Source organism: Cygnus olor, chromosome 21, assembly GCF_009769625.2.
Source record: "Cygnus olor isolate bCygOlo1 chromosome 21, bCygOlo1.pri.v2, whole genome shotgun sequence".
Lineage (NCBI taxonomy): Eukaryota > Metazoa > Chordata > Aves > Anseriformes > Anatidae > Cygnus > Cygnus olor.
Window position 1 is genome coordinate 8,613,406 of NC_049189.1, and position 16,983 is coordinate 8,630,388.

Sequence of the window (16,983 nt, forward strand, 5' to 3'; positions counted from 1 at the left end):
CACCAGGCCCTCCCGTGCCACCAGTGAGCCCCAGCCCCATCACTGATGGAGCAACACAGGGGGGACAACTCCCAGCCCAGGCAGCCCTGGGTCCCTTTCGTGCCCCCCAGCCCCTTCTGGCCTCAGGCTGGTTTTGGCTGCACCCTGCAGCCAGGGAAGGACGTCCCCAGCTGGTGGCACCTGTCCCAGCCCCGGGGGCCGCAGAGCCAGAGGCACCCCCAGGCCCTGGGGGGTACCGCGCGCCTGCTTACGCACCCCCAAGGCGGGTGGGTGGGTGCTAGGACATAAAGCATGCAGGGAGGAGGGTTGTTTTTTTTTTTTCAGTGTTTATTAAAAACAAAAACAGGAAAAAAGGGTTGTGGTTTCTGTGTTTTTCCTTTTTTTTTCCTCTTTTCTTAGAAAGACTGGTGGCCAGCAGCAGCGGCGGTGAGCGCTAGGGGGTCCTTACCTGCCTTGGGGGCTGAACCCCCACCGCCGCCGTCCTCTACTAAGGTGCCCCCAAAACAGCCCAGGGTGGGGGCGACGCCTTCTCCACGAGGCACCCCGAAACGCCCCTCGGGGGGCTACAGCCCCCCTGCCAGGTCCTGGCAGGGCCACACGTTAAGGCAATCGTCCTGCTTCGCCCTGCCGTTCCGGGGGGCGCGGGGGCCCTCCCTGCCGGAGAAGGGGCCACCCCACGGGGCACACCCAAGGGGAAGCTATCGCTACGGGCTATGTACACACCCCTGCAGCGGAGCTGCGCCTCGGCCTGGCTGCGGGGCGCAGGGGGGGCTGCCCCGAGGCTGTTTGTGCTCAGCAAGTGGATCCCCCCCTGCCCTCCCTCCCCATCCCGCCCTGCAGCCCCCCAAGCGGGGCAGGGATGAAGGGGGGGCACGGGTCCCCCCTCCCCACCCCGCCAGGAGCGTTCGTGCGGGCCGGCGGCCCCGGCTCTAGGAGTCCTTGAGCATGCTGATGCGGGCGTAGATCTTGAGGGCCGGGCCCAGTTTGATGTTCATGGTGCTCATGAGGTGGTCCTCCTTCAGCAGCAGCAGCGCCTGCCCGTCGATCTCCTGCGCCCTGAACTCCTCCGCGATCTCCTGGCAGCCTGTGGGGACGCGGCCACGTTCAGTACCACCCCAAAAACCGTCTGTGTCCCCCCCAACCCCCTGGCACCCCGCGCTCCTCACCTGGCAGTGAGCGGATGAACTCGTAGACGTCCTCCACATTCCACTTGCTGGGCTCGCTGGGCAGGAAGCGGTGCCCGATGCCCGCCAGGTCCCGCATGTGCATGTCAGGCAGCTCCATGTCGCGCAGCTCGAGGTCGCGGTCGCCCTGGCGCCGGCGCGAGGTGGACGAGCTGGCCGAGATGGGGGACAGCGGCTCCTCGTAGCTCGAGTTGTCCGAGCAGCGGCTCGAGTCCTCCTGGCTGTGGTTGAGCTGCAGCGACGCCGTCACAGAGAGAGGCACCGAGCCCGTCGGGAGAGAAACCGGCGTCTGCGGGACGGAGCGACCGGGCAGCACCGGCCTCGGAGCTCGCCCGCCTGCGCTCCCCCAGCTTTGGGGACGAGTCGTGCCCACCCCCATCCTCACCTGCTTCTTGGTGTCTTTGCTCAGGGTGGGCACCTTGCAGGTGCGGCGGCGCCCGTGTGGGGGGCCACCAGGTTTCTGCAGCTTGCTGCGGTCGGGGTGGAACAAGCCCACGCGCTTTGTGCACCCCACATTGTACCTGCGGAGGAGAGGGGGTGAGAGAGGGGGGCTGGGGGGGGCCTCCAAGGGGTGCACGGGGAGGGGGCTGGCCCCCAAGTTACCTCTTGGCACAGGCCATGGAGCAGAAGCGCTTGGAGCGCTTGAACTTGTAGGCGAAGTCGACGCGGCCGCAGAGCTCGCACTTCAGCTTCGGGGGGTTCCCCTCCTCTTTGGATTCTGGGGGGCGCGGAGGGACACCCAGAGAGAGAAACGCAGCCAGCTCAGCCGCGGGCGGGGAACAGGGGAGAGAGGGAGGGAGAAGCCGGCGCCCCCTCCCCGTTGCGCTCGGCTCGGGGGGCCGGGCGCTACCTTGCATGTAGGGCTCCTCCATTTCCGAGTCAGTGGTGGTGGTGTTGTCCTGCTGCGGGAGTTTCTCGGCCAGCAGCTCCTGCGCATACTTCTTCTTCAGGTTCCCCACCAGCAGCGAGGACCGCCCCACCTGCGGGAGGGGCGTCAGCGGGGACCCCGGCCCCGCCGCGGGGGCGCACCGAGAGCCCCGGCGGGGAAGGAGGAGGAGGAGGAGGAGGAGGAGGCCGCGGGCGGCCGCACGCGTACCGGGAACGGCTCTGCCCCCTCCTGGATGACGAACCCCTCGATAACGTGCGTCAGGATCTGGGGCTTCACTATGGCCTGGGGCGGTTTGTTCTCACCATTGTGCGGGGCGGCGCCGGCGACGGTGGAGGCAGAGCTCCCGTTCCCCGAGGTCATGCCGGGAGCGCTGGCGTCGGGCTGCGCATGAACGCGGTCGGCGCCCGGCTCTGCGGGGGCGAGGGCGCCCGTCAGCCCCGGGGGGGCCGCGCTGACGCCGCGCTGACGCCGGGCCCCGCGCAACCGGGCCGCGGCCGCCCCCGCCGGGCCCTCGCCGGGCACCCCCCGGCCCCGGCCCCGCCGCCCCCCCCGGGAGCCGCCGCCAGGACCCCGCGGCGCGGCGCGGCCCGGCCCGGCGGTGGCGGCGGGCCCCGGTGGGCCCCGCCGAGGCCGCGCTCCCCCCCCCCGCCCTACCTGCGCCCGGGCCGCTGCGGCGGGCGGCTCCGGGCCGGGGGCGGATGCGGAAGTGAGGTCAGCGCCCGCCGGGCCGGGCCGGGCCGGGCCGAGCCGGGGCGGCGGCGGCGGGGCGGGGCGGGGCCGGGCGCGCACTCACCGGCGGCGCTCAGCGGCGCGGCGGCCCCGGCGGCGCCATGGCGGGGACAAAGGCGGCGCGGGCGGCGCTCGGCGGCGGCGGCGCGGGGACAAAGGCGGCGGCGGGGCCGGGCCGGGCCGGGGCGGCGGCGGCGGCTGCGCGGGGCGGGGCGGGGCGGGGCCGGAGGCCACGCCCCCGAGCCCCCATTGGCCGGCGCGGCCGCCTCGCGCGCGCCTGCGCGCGGCGCCGCCGGGGAGGGGGGGACGGAGCCCTCCGCCAGAAGGGGCGGGGACAGAAGGAGGCGGGGCTTGGGGGGAGGGCGCGGCCAAGCGGGCCGCGGGCGTGGTCATGCAAATCAGGGGGCGGGGCCGCGACGAGGGGCGGGGCCTCCCCGGCCCCGCGCCCTCGGGTCTCGCCTCGCGGCCCCCCGGGGGAGCCCCCGCAGTCCCGCTGCCGGCCCCGCCCCCGCCCGTGCCTCAGTTTCCCCCCCCCCCGGCGCTTACCGTGAGCGGGGGGCCGCTCGCCCGGGGGGGCCTCGGGGCCCGGGGGGGCGGCGGGCGGCGAGAGGGCGGGGGGCTGCGGCGGGGCGGCGGGCGGGCTCTCGGCGCTCCTCTCGGCGGGCAGCGGGTCCCGGCGGGCGCCCTCGGGGACGCTGAGCGGGGGCTGCGGCGGGGACAGCGTCAGGGCCCCCCCGGCACGGGGGCACCGCGGGGGCCGGCCCGTGCACGCGCCGGGGCTGGGGCCTGGTGAGCGGGCACGGGCACGGGCACGGCCCGACGATGCCCGCAGGCCGACGGGGCGCCCGCGCGTGGGTCACGCCCGCATGCGGTGCGCGGGGCTGGGGTGCACGGACCCCCCCCCCCGTGCCCCTGCGCACGGGGACCGGGGCTGCGCACGCACTGGCGGCGACCGGCCACACGCGCGTGCGCTGGCCTGGCGCGAAGGCGGCCGCACGCCTGTGTGCGTGTCAGGCACACGCGTGCACGGGGCAGACGCGTGTCCGTGCCCGGAGACGCACGCACACGCACGTGCACCTGCCCGCAGCAAGCGCGCCTCCCCATGCACCCCCCACACAGACCAGGACCCCCCCCCCACACCCCCCAGCTCTCGCCAGCCGGACTGGGGGGCACCGGGGGGCCGGGGGGGCCCTCACCGTGGCACCGGCGGGCTGCAGCTGCAGGATGACGGCGGAGGCGTGCTGGAACTTGCGGGGGGCCCCGTGGCAGCCGGGGTGCCCGTTGGGGGCGGCGCCATCGGCCCCCGCCCCATGGGGGACCCCCGGGCCGGCCCCTGCTTTGGGCGGGGGGACCGGGCCGGGGCTGGCGGGGGGCAGTGGCTGGAGCTGGGGGGCGGCCGGCCCCGGGGGGGGCTGCCCGCGGGGCGCCAGCTGCTGCTGCTGCTGCTGCTGCTGGATGACGAACTGCTGCTGCATCGGCTTCGGCGGCTGCTGCAGGAACTGGGGCGGCTGCAGCGGGGCGTAGGCTGCGGGGACAGGGCCCGCGGCATCGTCACCGGCGCCTCGCCCCCGGCACGTCTCCCTCAGCTCTGCCTGGGGCCCCCTCCCCGCGAGGCTGCGCCCGGCCTGGCACCCGTTCACCCTGGGCCCTAGTGACAACGGTGCCAGCTGCTGCACCGGCTTGGTGGCCGGGGTGAGGCTGTCCCGGTGGGGTCCCCGTTCTGGGAGGCACATCGGCACAGCACCCCGAGGCTGGGTCACCCCAGCAGGGTGCTGGGTGCCCAGGGAGCGAACAGCCTTCGGCCCGGTAGGCGAGCTGTGGGGAGGAACCCCCTCGCCCCTCTGGCCCGCAGCCTCACTGCCCCGCCAGCCCTGGCCCCGGGGTTTCTAGCGGCCCGCGGGTCCCGAAGGCAGGCAGGGGTGCTGCCGCACCGCAAACGCCAGCGAGGGCCATCATTAGGCTTCAGAGCGAACAACCCCGCAGGCCGTTCAGCCGAGAGCCGGCCCCGTTCGGCTCACCCAGCCCTGACTTCCAGAAGGGCTGCAGGTCCCGCGCAGGCCCTACAGGGCCCACCATCAGTCTGCAGGGTGAACGCCCTGCAGCCTCCCTTCCTGCGCCTCTCACTGGGTGTCCCCCCCCCAGCACCCAACGGGTGCCCCACGCTCCCGCCACCCCCCACGGCGCAGCACCTTACCTGGGGCGACGAGCGGGTGGGCGGCTGCGGGGGCGGCGGCGCGGGCCAGGGGGTGGGTGCGGGCCTCGGGGCCCTCGGCCTTTTTGAGGTGGTCGCCGGGGGTCTCAGGTAGGGGGACCCGGGGGGGGCCGGCCCGGGGGGGGCAGCCGGGGGGCTTCATGGCGAGGGCGGGGAGGTGGGGGCCGGCGGGGCGCAGCGCCAGGCTGTGCACCTGCAATGGCAGCGGGTCAGCGGGGGGGAGCTGGCAAAGGGGTGGGGGGGGGGACAAAGGGGTGCCGGGGGGGCCTTACCCCCTCACTGGGGGGCTCACCTGGGGGGCGGCGGGTGGCGGGGCGGGCGGCGGGGCTGGCGGCGGGGCGGGCGCGGGGCTCTCGGGCCGGACGGCGCTCACGGGGCCCGTGGGCGTGAAGATGAGCTGGGGGGGAGAGAAGAGTGGGTGCACGTCCCCAGTGCGTGGGGGTGGCACCCTACACGTGTGTGTCCCCCAAAAACATCCTCGTGGGGTGGCAGAAGCGTGGGGTATGACCGTGGGTACCCGTGGGGTCTGGGCACCCCGTATCAGAGGCACCCTGTGGGGTCTGGGCACCCCCAGTGCTGTGGGGAACACCCTATAGGGTGTAGACATCCCATGGGGTCTGACACCCCTTGCCCAGGGCCAAGGGCACCCTCTTGGGGCCAGGCACCCTACAATAGGCCTATGGGTACCCCCTGGAGTCTGGGCACCCCGTGGTGAGGGCGAGGGGCACCCTGTGGGGTCTGGGTGTCTGTCGGGGTCTGGGCACCCCCAGCAGGGTGAAAGCACCCCATGAAGTCTAACGGTCCTTAACCCCATAGGATGGACGCCCTACACAGCCTGGGCACCCCCCAGCGGCGCGGGGCACGCTCTATAGGGCCTAGGTGCCCAGTGGGGCCTGGACACGCCAGGGTGGGGCAATGGGCACCCTATGGGGTCTGAGGACCCCAGAGGAGGGTGTGGGTACCCTGTGGGGTTTGGGCACCCCCAGCAGTGCCATGGGCACCCTATGGGCTCAGGTGCTCCCTACAGGCGCACCCCACAGCAGTGTGACAGGCACCCTACGGAGCCTGGACACCCCACAGCAGGGTAAAGGGCTCTCTGTAGGGTCTGGTTACCCCATGGAGGAGCGATGGACACCCCACTATGTCCAGGCCACCCCACAGCACGGCGAAGGGCACCCTAGGGCCTTTGCGCATCCTCAAGGTTCCTCCGCGGTGGGTGCCCAGCACCGGCGGGTACCCTACGGGTCCCGGCGGCCTCGCGGCGCGCTGCCGGCCGCCCCATGGGTCCCGGCCGCCCCCCCAGCGCCGTGGGGCAGGGCGCCTCTTACCATCTGCGCCCGCAGGTACATCTGGGCCTGGCTGGCGGTGAGGGTGGGCGAGGCGGTGTTGCCCAGCAGCACGGCCTGCTGCGCGATGCCCGACGCGCCGGGGGCGACGCTCTGCGCCCGGTTCAGGAGCTGGGCGGCCGCCGGCGACGTCGCCAGGTTGATCTGCAAACGGGGGGGGGGGGGGGGGGGGGGGGGGGCGGCGGTGGGAGAAGGCTGGGCTGCTGGGCCGGCCGGGGGCGGGGGGGGGGGGGGCCGTGCCGTGGCGGCGGGGGGGTACGGGGCCGGGGACTCACCGTGGGCTGCTGCGCCGGTGCCGCCTGGGTGCCGTTGGCGCCCGAGGAGCCGCTCTGCCTGTTGGCCGCCAGGCTGGCCTGCGGGGCGAGGAGCGGAGCGTCACCGAAAGCGCAGCACCCACGGGTGCCCCCCGCAGCGCGCTGGGTGGGGGCGAGAGGGGGGGGGGGCCGTACCTGCTGCACGGCGGCCAGGCTCTGGAGCTGGGCGCTGGTGAGGTGCTGCTGCTGCAGGGCGGCTGTCTGCAGCATCAGGTGCTGCTGCTGCGCGGCGTACATCTGCTGCAGGTACTGCGCCGCCGTGTTGGGCTGCCGGTGCAGCGCCTGCTGGATCACCTGCGGGGCGGCGGCAGCGTCCCCAAAACGCCCGCCCCGACCCCAGCACCCCGTTAACGCCGGTAAGCGTCGCCCTTGAACCAGGACCTCCTAGCGCCCGGGGGGTTTTCTCTGTTCTGAACCCGGCGCCGGATCTGACCCGCTCCAAGCCTAACCCGGCCCCGTTTTTGGGTTTGTTTCCCACGTTCTGATTCCGGACCGCGTTCCCGGCGTCCCAAATACTCCGGGCGTCTTCCCGCCGGGCGCCGCCCTACCTGGACGGTCTGGCGGTCAGGGATGCCGCTGTAGACGGAGATCTGGGGGGCGGGCGGGCGGCCGGTGCCGGTGCTGCTGGGCGTCGTGCCGGTGCCGCCGGCGCTGCTGGAGGGCGGCTGCGGGGGCGCCGGGAGCTGCTCGTTCTCCATGGCGGCCGGCCGGGGCCGCGCGAGGCGGCGGGGTCAGGCTAGAGCTGGGGGGAGACGGAGCTGGGTGAGGGGGGCACCTCCCAGCGGGGACCCCCGGGCGGGGGGGCCCAAGGGTCCCGACCGGGGTCCCCCAGCCTCGTGCCTCCGCCCCGCTGCCGGCGCCTTCCTGCGGCACCTCAAAGGCGGCAGCGGGGGGCCCAGCCCCCTCCCCGCTGCTTCCTGCCCCCAGGCCCGGCTGCGGGCTGGGGGCTGGGGGGTGGGCACTCACAGCCCCCCGGCCCCCCAGGGCTGTGTCGGGGAACGCATGTGCCCAGCGGCTCCCGGTTCACGGGGCTGGGGCTGGGGGAGCGGTGCTGGGGTGCTGCGGGGGGCCCCAGGGTAGGTGGGACGGAGGGCGGGACAGAGGGACAGAGGGACACAGGGCTGGGCGGCCGGACAGAGGGACGGACGGAGCCACGCGCCGAGGCCCCCACTGCTCCTCTTCCCCCCAGCCACCCGCAGATCTGGGCGGGAGCCTCCAGGGCTCTGGAGGCCCCCCGGTGTCTGGGTGCCCCCATCCTGGGGGTGCCACCGGGGCGCCCCGGCTGGATCCTGCCTGGCCCTGGGTGCTGAGCGAGCGGCAGGGTGGGATGGGAGGGGAATGGGATGGGGACGGGACGGGGACGGAGATGGGATGGGACGGGGATGGGATGAGGACGGGAAGGGACAAGGATGAGATGGGACAGGGATGGGGATGGGATGGGACGGGGATGGGATGAGGACGGGAAGGGACAAGGATGAGATGGGACAGGGATGGGGATGGGATGGGGACGGGATGGGATGGGGATGGGAAGGGACAAGGATGGGACAGGACAGGGATGGGGTGGGGACGGGATGAGCCTCCAGGCACTGGGGAAAGGGGAAAGTGCTGAGGGGACGGAGGGAAGGACGGGCAGAAGGAAGGATGGCCAGAAAGATGGACAGGAGTGGGAACGGTGAGGGGAAGGAAGGAGGGACGGACGGACGGACAGCGGGACGGAGGGAAGGGATTTAGGGAGGATGTAAAGGACAGAAGGAAGGGAAGGGGGAGGACGGACAGAGTGACGGACGGGAAGCACGGACAGGAAGGGAAGGGATGAGGGGAGGGAGAGAAGGAAAGAAGGAAGCAGGAAAGGGACAAAGGACAGGAGGGCCGGGGACAGAGGTCGGAAGGGATGGAGGGACGGGTGGAAGAAGGGACGGAAGGGTGGATGGGAGGGACGGACAGATGGAAGTGGGGAAGGGAGGAAGGAGGGAAGATGGAAGGAGATGAAGGGAGGAAGAACAGCCAGAAGGAACGCAGGGACAGACGGAAGGGACAAAGGGACAGGGGACGGGGACAGAAGGAAGTAGGGAAGGGACGGGAGGAAGCAAAGAGAGGAAGGGAGGGAAAGACAGACGGATGCAGGAAAGGGCTGAGGAGGGAGGACGGACAGAAGGACAGACAGGAGGAAATGGGAAGGGGGCGAAGGGAAGGACAAGGAAAGACAGAATGACAGACGGAGGGGAGGAACAAACGGACAGACGGATGGATGGGAGGGAAGGGACAAAGGGAGGGAAGGAGAGAAGGACAGACGGACAGATGAGAGAGGAAGGGGACAAAAGGAGGGAGGGAAGGGTGGGGAGAGGAGGGAGGAAAGGGATGAAGGGAGCGAGGGAAGAGGGATGGACGGACAAAAAAGGCAGGGATGGATGAAAGTACGGAGGGAGGGAGGGACGGACAGAAAGAGGACAGAGGACGGAAGTACGGAAGGGACGAAGGAAGGGGGACAGGGGTGGAAGGAAGGAGGAAAAGCAGAGAAGGAAGGACGGACAAAGACGAAGGGAGGGAGGGAAGGACCGACAGACGGAAGTAGGAAATGTACGAATGGGGGGAAGGACGGACGGACGGACGGCAGGACAGGAGTGGCACGGGGCGCAGGGAGGGAAGGGCGGTAGGGAAGGAAAGGGCCGAAGGGTGGGAGGGGAGGCCGGGGGGCGGAAGGGGTGGAAGGAGAGGAACCGAAGGAAGAAAGGATGGACGGAGGGGACAAAGGGGAGGACAGAAGGAAGCGGGCAAGGGACGGACGGGAGGGATGGAAGGGCGGGAGGAGGAGGAGGACAGGGACGGAGGGCGCTGGGTGCTGTCGAGGCCGCAGGGAGGTCCCAGGGCAGCAGCAGGACGGAGCAGGAGCACCTCCAGCACCTCCAGCACCACCTCGACCCCGGCCGACGCCAGAGCCATGCCCACGCCACCGGGCCGTGGCCACCAGGACCCGGTGGCTCCGCTGCCACCGCCCGCGGCCACCGCGTCCTGGCGCTCCCAGAGGTGCCGAGGGGCCTCCGGCCACCTGCCCAGCGGTGGCCCCGCCACACGTCCCGGCCGAGCCCCCGTGGGTGCCACCACAGCGGGCGCCACCACGGCGGGTGCCACGGCCAGCACCAGGGACAGCGGCGCCGGGTGCTCCACCATGGACAGCGGCCACGGTGGCCACGGCGGGTGGCCTTGGTGGCCACGGCGGGTGACCCCGTTGGCCACGGCATGGCATGGCACGGACAAAACCCGGCGCCGCACCCGGGTGGCAGGCCCAGGGGACGTGGCAGCGGCGACGTCCCCCGGCCTTGGCGGCGCGTGGCTGCCCGCGGCGCCGTGTCCCTGGAGGGCGCCGCTGCCCCGACGCGCATGGGGACGCCGGCAGCGCGTGGCTCAGGTGCCACGGTGCCCGGGCACGTCTCCCGAGGCCCATCCCTGCTCCACGGCTGGTGTCGCCGTCCCCGGCGCCGCTTCATCCCGGTGTCCCCGCCGCAGGGCCGCGGCGCCTCGCGTCGTGCCCCGGCTCTGACCGCCGCCACGTGTCCGCCGTGTGCCAGCCTCGACGCCGCCCGGGCGGGAACCGTGCTCCGTGCCCCGCGCCCAGCGGCCGCGCTCCCTCGGCCGGGTGCAGCGCTGCGGGTGCCGGTCCTGGCGGCACCGCGGCCCCGGGGACACCGGCACCGGTACCGGACGGGGGGCGAGGGGCTGGGGGCGGCCACGCCGGGCCCTGCCGGAGCCAGAACCCCGCCGAGGGGCAGCCCCGGCTCCCCCCGCCCGGCCCCGGGCCCCCCCCGGTGGGTGCCGGAGCCCCCCCGGGGGGAGGCAAAACCGGGGGGCGGGTGGGGACGGGGGGGAGGGGGGGGGAAGGGGGACCCGGGGGGGCGGCGGGCGGGGGGAGCCGAGGTTGGGGGGGGCGGGGCGGCGCTGCCGGTACCCGCGGGACGCTGCCGGTGCCCGGGGCCGCGCCGGGGCGGCGGGGGGGGGAAACTGAGGCACGGCGGCGGCGCGGCCCCGCGGCCACACGGCCACACGGACGCGTGCGCGGCGCGGCCCGGCCCCGCCCCCCCCGGCCCCGTTCTCTCCCCCCCCTCCCCTTCCCCCTCCCCCTCCCCCGGCCCAGACAAAGCCGCCGGGGCCCCGAGGCGCGGCGCGGCGCTCCCGGTACCTGCGGCCCCGCGGCCCGGGCCGAGCGGCTCCCGCCGGCCATGACGGAGGCGCCTCCGGGGGCTGCGGCCGCGCGGGCCGGCGGGGCGGGGCGGGGCCGGCGGGAGGGGCGGGGCCGGCGGGCAGGGGGCGGGGCCTGCGGGCAGGGGGCGGGGCCGGGCGGGGCGGGGCGGGGCCGGGCGGCTCGGCGCTCCCTCAGGCGGCGGCGCGGCGGCGGGCGGCCGGGGCTCATTTGCATGCCGCCGCGCGTCACGTGCGCCGCGCGCCCAATCAGCGCCTCGCCGGCCCGCCGGACACGACCCCCGCGCCTCGCGCCCGGGGCTCGGCCTGCCGCGGCTCGCGCTCGCCATGGCAACGGGGAGGGGAGGGGAGGGGAGGGGAGGGGGGAGGAGGGGGGGGGCCCGGCCGGGTCGTCATGGCGACGGGGGCGGGGCTGCCCGCGCGCTGCCCCGGGAGCGGAGGGGGTGGCGGCGGGAGGCTGGGAGCGGGAGGCGGAACCGGGGGGCAAGCGGCGAGCGTGCAAGGCTGGGGGCAAGCGTGCAAAAACGGGGGGGCATGGGGCGAGTGTGCAAAAGTGGGGTGCAAGCGGCAAGTGTGCGAAAGTGGGGAGCAAGCAGCAAGTGTGCAAAACTGGGGAGCAGACAGGAAGTGTGCAAAAACGGGGTGCAAACGGCAAACCTCCAAAAACGGGGTGCAAGCGGCAAGCGCGCAAAAGTGGGATGCAATCGTCAAGTGTGCAAAACCGGGCTGCAAACAGCAAGAGTGCAAAACCGGGCTGCCATGAGCAAGCGGGCAAAAGCGGGGGGCAAGCAGCAAGTGTGCAAAACTGGGATGCGATCGCCAAGCGTGCAAAACCGGGGTGCACGCAGCAATGCCGCAGAACCGGGGCGCACGCGGCGAGCCCGGGACACGCCAGGTCCGAAGGGACCCCCCCACGCCCCCCCCCCCCACGGCCCCTTGGTCGCTGCAGGGGCTCGCTCGAGCAGCAGCCTAGCGGCTAATTGCGGCTAATTGCCGCGGGCTAATTGCAGCGGCGCATCCGGGGCGCGCACGAGCAGCATCGGCGCCCCCAGCCCGCTGTCCCCCGGGGGGGCTTCCCTCGGCGGGGAGGGACGGACGGACAGACGGACAGCCTCAAGCAGGAGCAAATGGGGCTGGGGACTGGGGCCGGGCTCTGCCCCCCCCCCCGCCCGGTGCTCCCGAAGGGCTCCTGGGTGTGCAACGGGGCGCGAGGCTTCGGGCACGGCACTCCCGGGTCTGCAACGGCGTGCAGGGGTTTGCACGGGGGGGGGGGGCGAGGTTTGCAGAGGGGACACACGGATTTGCCGGGGGGGGGGCACGGATTTGCAGGGGAGCACACGGATTTGCAGGGGGGGACACGGATTTGCAGGGGGGGGACACGGATTTGCGGGGGGGGGGGCTCTGTTCTGCACCTGGGGCTCGAGCATTTGCACGAGGGGCCCCAGGCTTTGCAGCAGGGACTTGCGGCTTTGGGGCTCTCAGGGGGCTGCACAGGGCGCGGGGGCTCCCACCCAGCGCCCGAGGCCGGTGCTGGGCACGGAGCAGCCACCGGGGGCCGGGACCCCCCCACCCGGGCTTCGCTGCAGCCGCCACGAGGGGGCGACGCCTGCCCTGCGATGCGGTGCCTGCAGGCCCGGGCCCGGGGCTGCACAAGGAGCCTTTCTCCCTTTTTCTCCCTTCCCCCCCCCCTTTTTTTTTTTTTTTTCGCCCCCTTCCCTGCGCAGGCAGCGCCCAGCAGCGGGGAGCACCCATGGGCGCAGCCCCCCGCCGGCCCTCTGGGACCCACGAGCACCCGCACGTCAAACAGCTCCGTAGCAGCCGGTGGCCCAAACCAGGCGCTTTTCAACCCAAAAAGGCGACGGCTTCACCTCCACGTTTTGGGGTCACGGCGATGGGCCCCATTCAAGGCCGGCACCCCTCGGGCCCCGGGGCGCAGGAGCGAGCTGGGACCGGGCTGGGCCCCGCGTGCTGACGTCGCACCCACGGCACGGCCACCGGCACCGCGCTCCCGCCACGCTCTTCCCGTGCTCGCACCGGGGATCCGGGCAGGAAAAGCTTTTAAGCAGAAATCCTCATTGTTTCCACCCAGCGGGGTGGCCATTCAGCCTCCAAACACACGGAGGGCTGGGTTTCCAGGAGGAAATTTCCCTCCAGCCGCAAGGGGATGTTAAAAAAAAAAAATTAAAAAAAATAAAAATAAAAAAAATGCTGCTTTTGGCCCCAAATCTCGGTGGGGGGGGAGGGGGGGACGCTCGGCGAGGTGTGGCCCGGCCGCCCCGCGCGTGGGCTTGGCGGGCACAAATATTTGTGCGGATAACGAGGAGCGGGTGGGCGCCGGGGAACAAAGCGCGGACGCGGCGCATCCCCGCGAACAATGGGGCCGGATATTTCCTGGTGGGAGTGAGGCCCGGGGACGGAGCTGGCTCACATCCGCCTACCTATGGGCCCCGCGCTGCCCGGGTGGGCTCACGGTGCCACCGGGACCCCGATTCACATCCCCGGGGGGTGCAAGGGGGCTCTGCCCCTGCCCTCTGGTGCCACGGGGGTCCCAAAGCCCCTTGGGTTGACTCGCGCCCGTCCCTCGCGTCCTCCTGGGACGTGGCACAGGGGTCACCGCCCTTCCCAGGGCTTGCATTTTGCCTGACCCCTTTTCCTGAGCAAATTGCTCCCAAATTCTTCCTCCCCGAGGGTCGCAGCGGTTGCCAGCAACATCCCCAGAGCATCATCACCCCCAAAGCATCGCCCCCCTGCAAAGCCCCTGGCCGCGCACGGCGCCGCTGGAAGGGCTCCAGGGCAGGGCAGGGACGCAAGGAAAGGGGCCGGGCGGGTTATGCAAGCTGCCGAGTTGCCTCTGGGGGGTTGTTTTATTTTTTTATTTTTTGCCATGAATTCAGGTATTTTTCCAAAGGAAATCACCCAGTGACGCAGCTCGCCTCGTGCCTACGCCTCTGTCCCCGGCTTGTTCTGGATGCCAGCGGGGGGCTGGAAGAGGCGGAAACCCCCCTGGGTTCTGGAGCCCTTGGGGAGTTTGGCAACCGCCGGCACTGAAGGGGCTCAGCGGGGCCGGGTGGCGATAAAATACCTCCCGGATCCTTTTTTGGGGTGCTCCAACCCAACGCGTGGATGAAACATCTGCAAGGACAGGCTGCAGGAGGGGAGGGCTCGTCTTCAGAGCTCTGCGTGGCCAAAACTTGCATTTTTTTCCCTTTTTTTTTTTTTTTTTTTGTACAACTTAAGTGGGTCATGAGCGCTGTTGCCAGCGGGGGAAGTTTTCTTGCAATCCCCCTGTTTTTACCTCGAGCCTCCTGTTTCCTCTCACCGAGCAGAAATTTCAGCTTCCATCCACTTGGTGTCAGCTCCAGCCCCTCTCCAGCCCCACGCTGCCAGCACTGGTCCGTCCGTCCGTCTGTCTGTCCCAAACCACCCCATGTCTGGCCGTGTCAGCCTGTCTCAGAGGGGCGCGTTAATCTCCCTGCCATTACACCCTTAATTTACCAGCCTTAAGAACTGCCCCATCTCCTCCTTGCATACCCACCAGCCCAAATTGGAGCGAGCGGCTCGGATTTGTGCCCTGCCTTTTGGCTGGGGATCCCAGCGCCAGGAACCCCCCACATCGCCTCCCTCGATCCCGCCGGCTCTTATTTAAATCGTGCCAGTTGGTTTGGAAGCTCCCTTTGTTCAGGAGGATTAGGGGTGACAGAGGATGGCGGTGGGAGTTTGCAGTGGAGGGGGGATGGGGGTCCTGACCCCGGAAGGGAGCCGGTGCTCTCGGTTTGGCCGATGTGCCCTGACCCCATGCGCTGCCGGGCTGTGCAGCGGGGTGGCAGAAATCACATTGCACCTGGCTGGTGCAATGGGAGTTTCCTCCAGTTTCCTCCAGCACGTCAAGGCAGGGCGAGCCCAGTGCTCCTGGGGACGTTTCTGTGCCCTTGTGCGTGCCAGGGCATTCAGCATCAGTGGGGCATTTAGCGTCGGTGCATTTAGCCTTGATACATTTAGCATTGCTCCCAGGGCGCTGCTTCGTACAATACACCCCAGTGAGGGCCCCAGCAACAGCACGAGCACCGATGAGTTTACAGGAGTGAGGGATTTTCATTTCTGGTACCTGAACACCCTGAGAAAACTGTCCTAGCACAGATTTTCTAACTCTGTGAAACCAGTGACCCCCTTCTCCCTGATTCTTCCAGCACTGTCTGGACAGAATACACCTGAGAAGAGATTTCAGTATGGTCAGATTTTTTTTTTTTTTCCTGAAAAATAATAAGCCTTCCCCAACAGAGTTTGAGCCTGTACTTAAGCAGGATGTTTTGTCGCTATCCTGAAAGCACTTGAACAAGAATTCCCCAAATTGCAACACTGGGGAGAGGGTTGCAGTGGTGGGGAGAAAGGAGAGGATGGAGGGGCTGGCAGAGGGGCTGCAGCGAAGGTTTCACAGGTAGAATCGGCATTGGTAATAGCAAAGAGAAAAAAAGGTAATAGAAACAAAAACTTGTAAAAAAGCCACGTAAGCCTCTCTATTAAATTATTCTGCCCGGCTGGAGCCGGACACCCGTTGCCTTTGATCCTCCCAGCCCCGTCCTGTTCCCAGCCCACGGGACCAAGCTCCTAATGGGCACTGACAGCTCGGGACAGCAGCCCCCGTGACCGCAGTGAGACTGACGCTTTGTTAATGAGCCCTAATGAGGCCAAGAGGCCCAGCGAGGCTGTCGGTGGGCTCTGCTGAGCCAGCTGGGTTGGGAGTGATGGGATAAGGCCCTGGCCAGCCCAGGGGCCCTGCAAGCGGGAAGCGGAAAGAAGAGATTTTATTTCTCTTTTGGCTTTTGGGCATCCATCGTTTTTCCAACATCTGGCAGCGGGAGCACAGCTGGGCTGTGAAAAGGCAACTTAATTCCTCTGCTCTGCCCTCTTCTCACCCTCCCCCCCCCTTTTTTTTTTAATTACTTTGGATTTAACAAATTCCTGGCAAGGCCCTGGGCTGGTCCATGCCCCTTGGGCAGGCTCAATCCCCTGGGTGAGGCTCGAGCGGAGAAAGGCTGGGTCTCATGCCTCGGGGCACCAATCCCCCACAACATCAGCCTGGCTGTTAAAAAAAAGAAAAGGTTTAATTAAAGTTAATTCAACAGATGATGCAGACTGGCGAGCTGGGGGCTTGGGTGCAATAGGATGGGATATAGGGAACTGATAGCAACCCACCCTTGCAATGGGTTTGCAACAGGCTTGCAATGGGTTTGCAATGGATTTGCAATGGGCCTTCAGCGAGCTTGCAATGGCCTGTATCAGTAAGTGCTAAGTGGCTTCTCGATGTTTTGGGCCTCTATCAATAAGTGTTAAGTGTCTCGATGTTTTGACTGCAGGCAAAACAATTTAGCAAGTCTCAGGAAGCCAGATCCCTGGTCCTGATTTTTGAACATCCACCTGGAAAGTAGGGTGGGCATTGAGGGTGCTTTGGCACTGCAAACCCATCAAAGAGCTCGAATCCTCATTGGCCACCAGGTGTTTCTGAACATCCCTGTGATGCTCCCAGCTCCCTGGGCGGGGATGATCGCCCTTGCTTTGCAGCTGGAGCCTGCTCACCTGGGGAAAGAGCACCCAGCCTCGCTGCAGATCGATCCAAATTGCATCTCTGCAAGCATCTGCGGCTGTGTGCGAGCCAGGCTTTTAATAAAGCTCTTCCCAAGAGCAATGAGGCTTTGGCTGTCCAATGGAGCTGATGTCTGGAGGCTCCAGAAAGGTACGCCTTCCTCCCGTTGCCTCCAGCTGGTGACGTTTCCCAGGGATGTCTCTTGTTTCGGGCCATCCGGGGAGAGGTTTTGCTTCAAGTCACCTGCCTCTCACCCCTGTGCCCTTAGCTTTGCTTTCAGTGGTTTAAGGAAAACCAGCTGCAAAAGTGGTGGATTAAAGGGCTGGTTGAAGGCAGGAGGTGGGAAGCCCCTGCAGCGCGGGGCCCTGAAGGTGCGATGCCTGCGTGGGGCTGTGCCGAGGAGGCCGGGCAGCGGGGCTCCTTCCTGGGATCAACGAGGCCCTACAGCCTCCAAGTAACTTGAACCAGAAGGGAGGGGAGCCCAGGCTGGGAAATTCTGTCCGGGGAGGCCTGAGCCTCTCCCTGCGCATGTCG

At 69.4% G+C, this 16,983-nt stretch overlaps 1 protein-coding gene across 6 annotated transcripts; it reads right to left on the reverse strand.

Moving 5' to 3' along the window:
• Nucleotides 1-304: 304 nt before the first annotated feature.
• PHC2 (polyhomeotic homolog 2) lies at nt 305-10,929 on the reverse strand. 6 transcript variants are annotated; one of them, XM_040533626.1, is made up of 15 exons: nt 10,849-10,929; nt 7,223-7,416; nt 6,810-6,968; nt 6,636-6,713; nt 6,343-6,504; nt 5,307-5,411; nt 4,997-5,207; nt 3,999-4,327; nt 3,349-3,508; nt 2,281-2,483; nt 2,035-2,164; nt 1,788-1,902; nt 1,570-1,705; nt 1,167-1,416; nt 307-1,084 (listed from the first exon to the last, which is right to left on the reverse strand). In XM_040533626.1, exons 2-15 carry the CDS (start codon nt 7,370-7,372, stop codon nt 930-932), a joined length of 2,343 nt encoding a protein of 780 aa, XP_040389560.1. In that variant the 5' UTR covers nt 7,373-7,416; nt 10,849-10,929; the 3' UTR covers nt 307-929. The 6 variants fall into 6 exon arrangements, with proteins under 6 accessions (XP_040389557.1, XP_040389560.1, XP_040389559.1 ...); XM_040533625.1 differs by having other exon boundaries at nt 308-1,084; nt 1,167-1,473; XM_040533624.1 differs by having other exon boundaries at nt 308-1,084; nt 1,167-1,473; nt 1,788-1,923.
• Between the last annotated feature and the right edge of the window lie 6,054 nt (nt 10,930-16,983).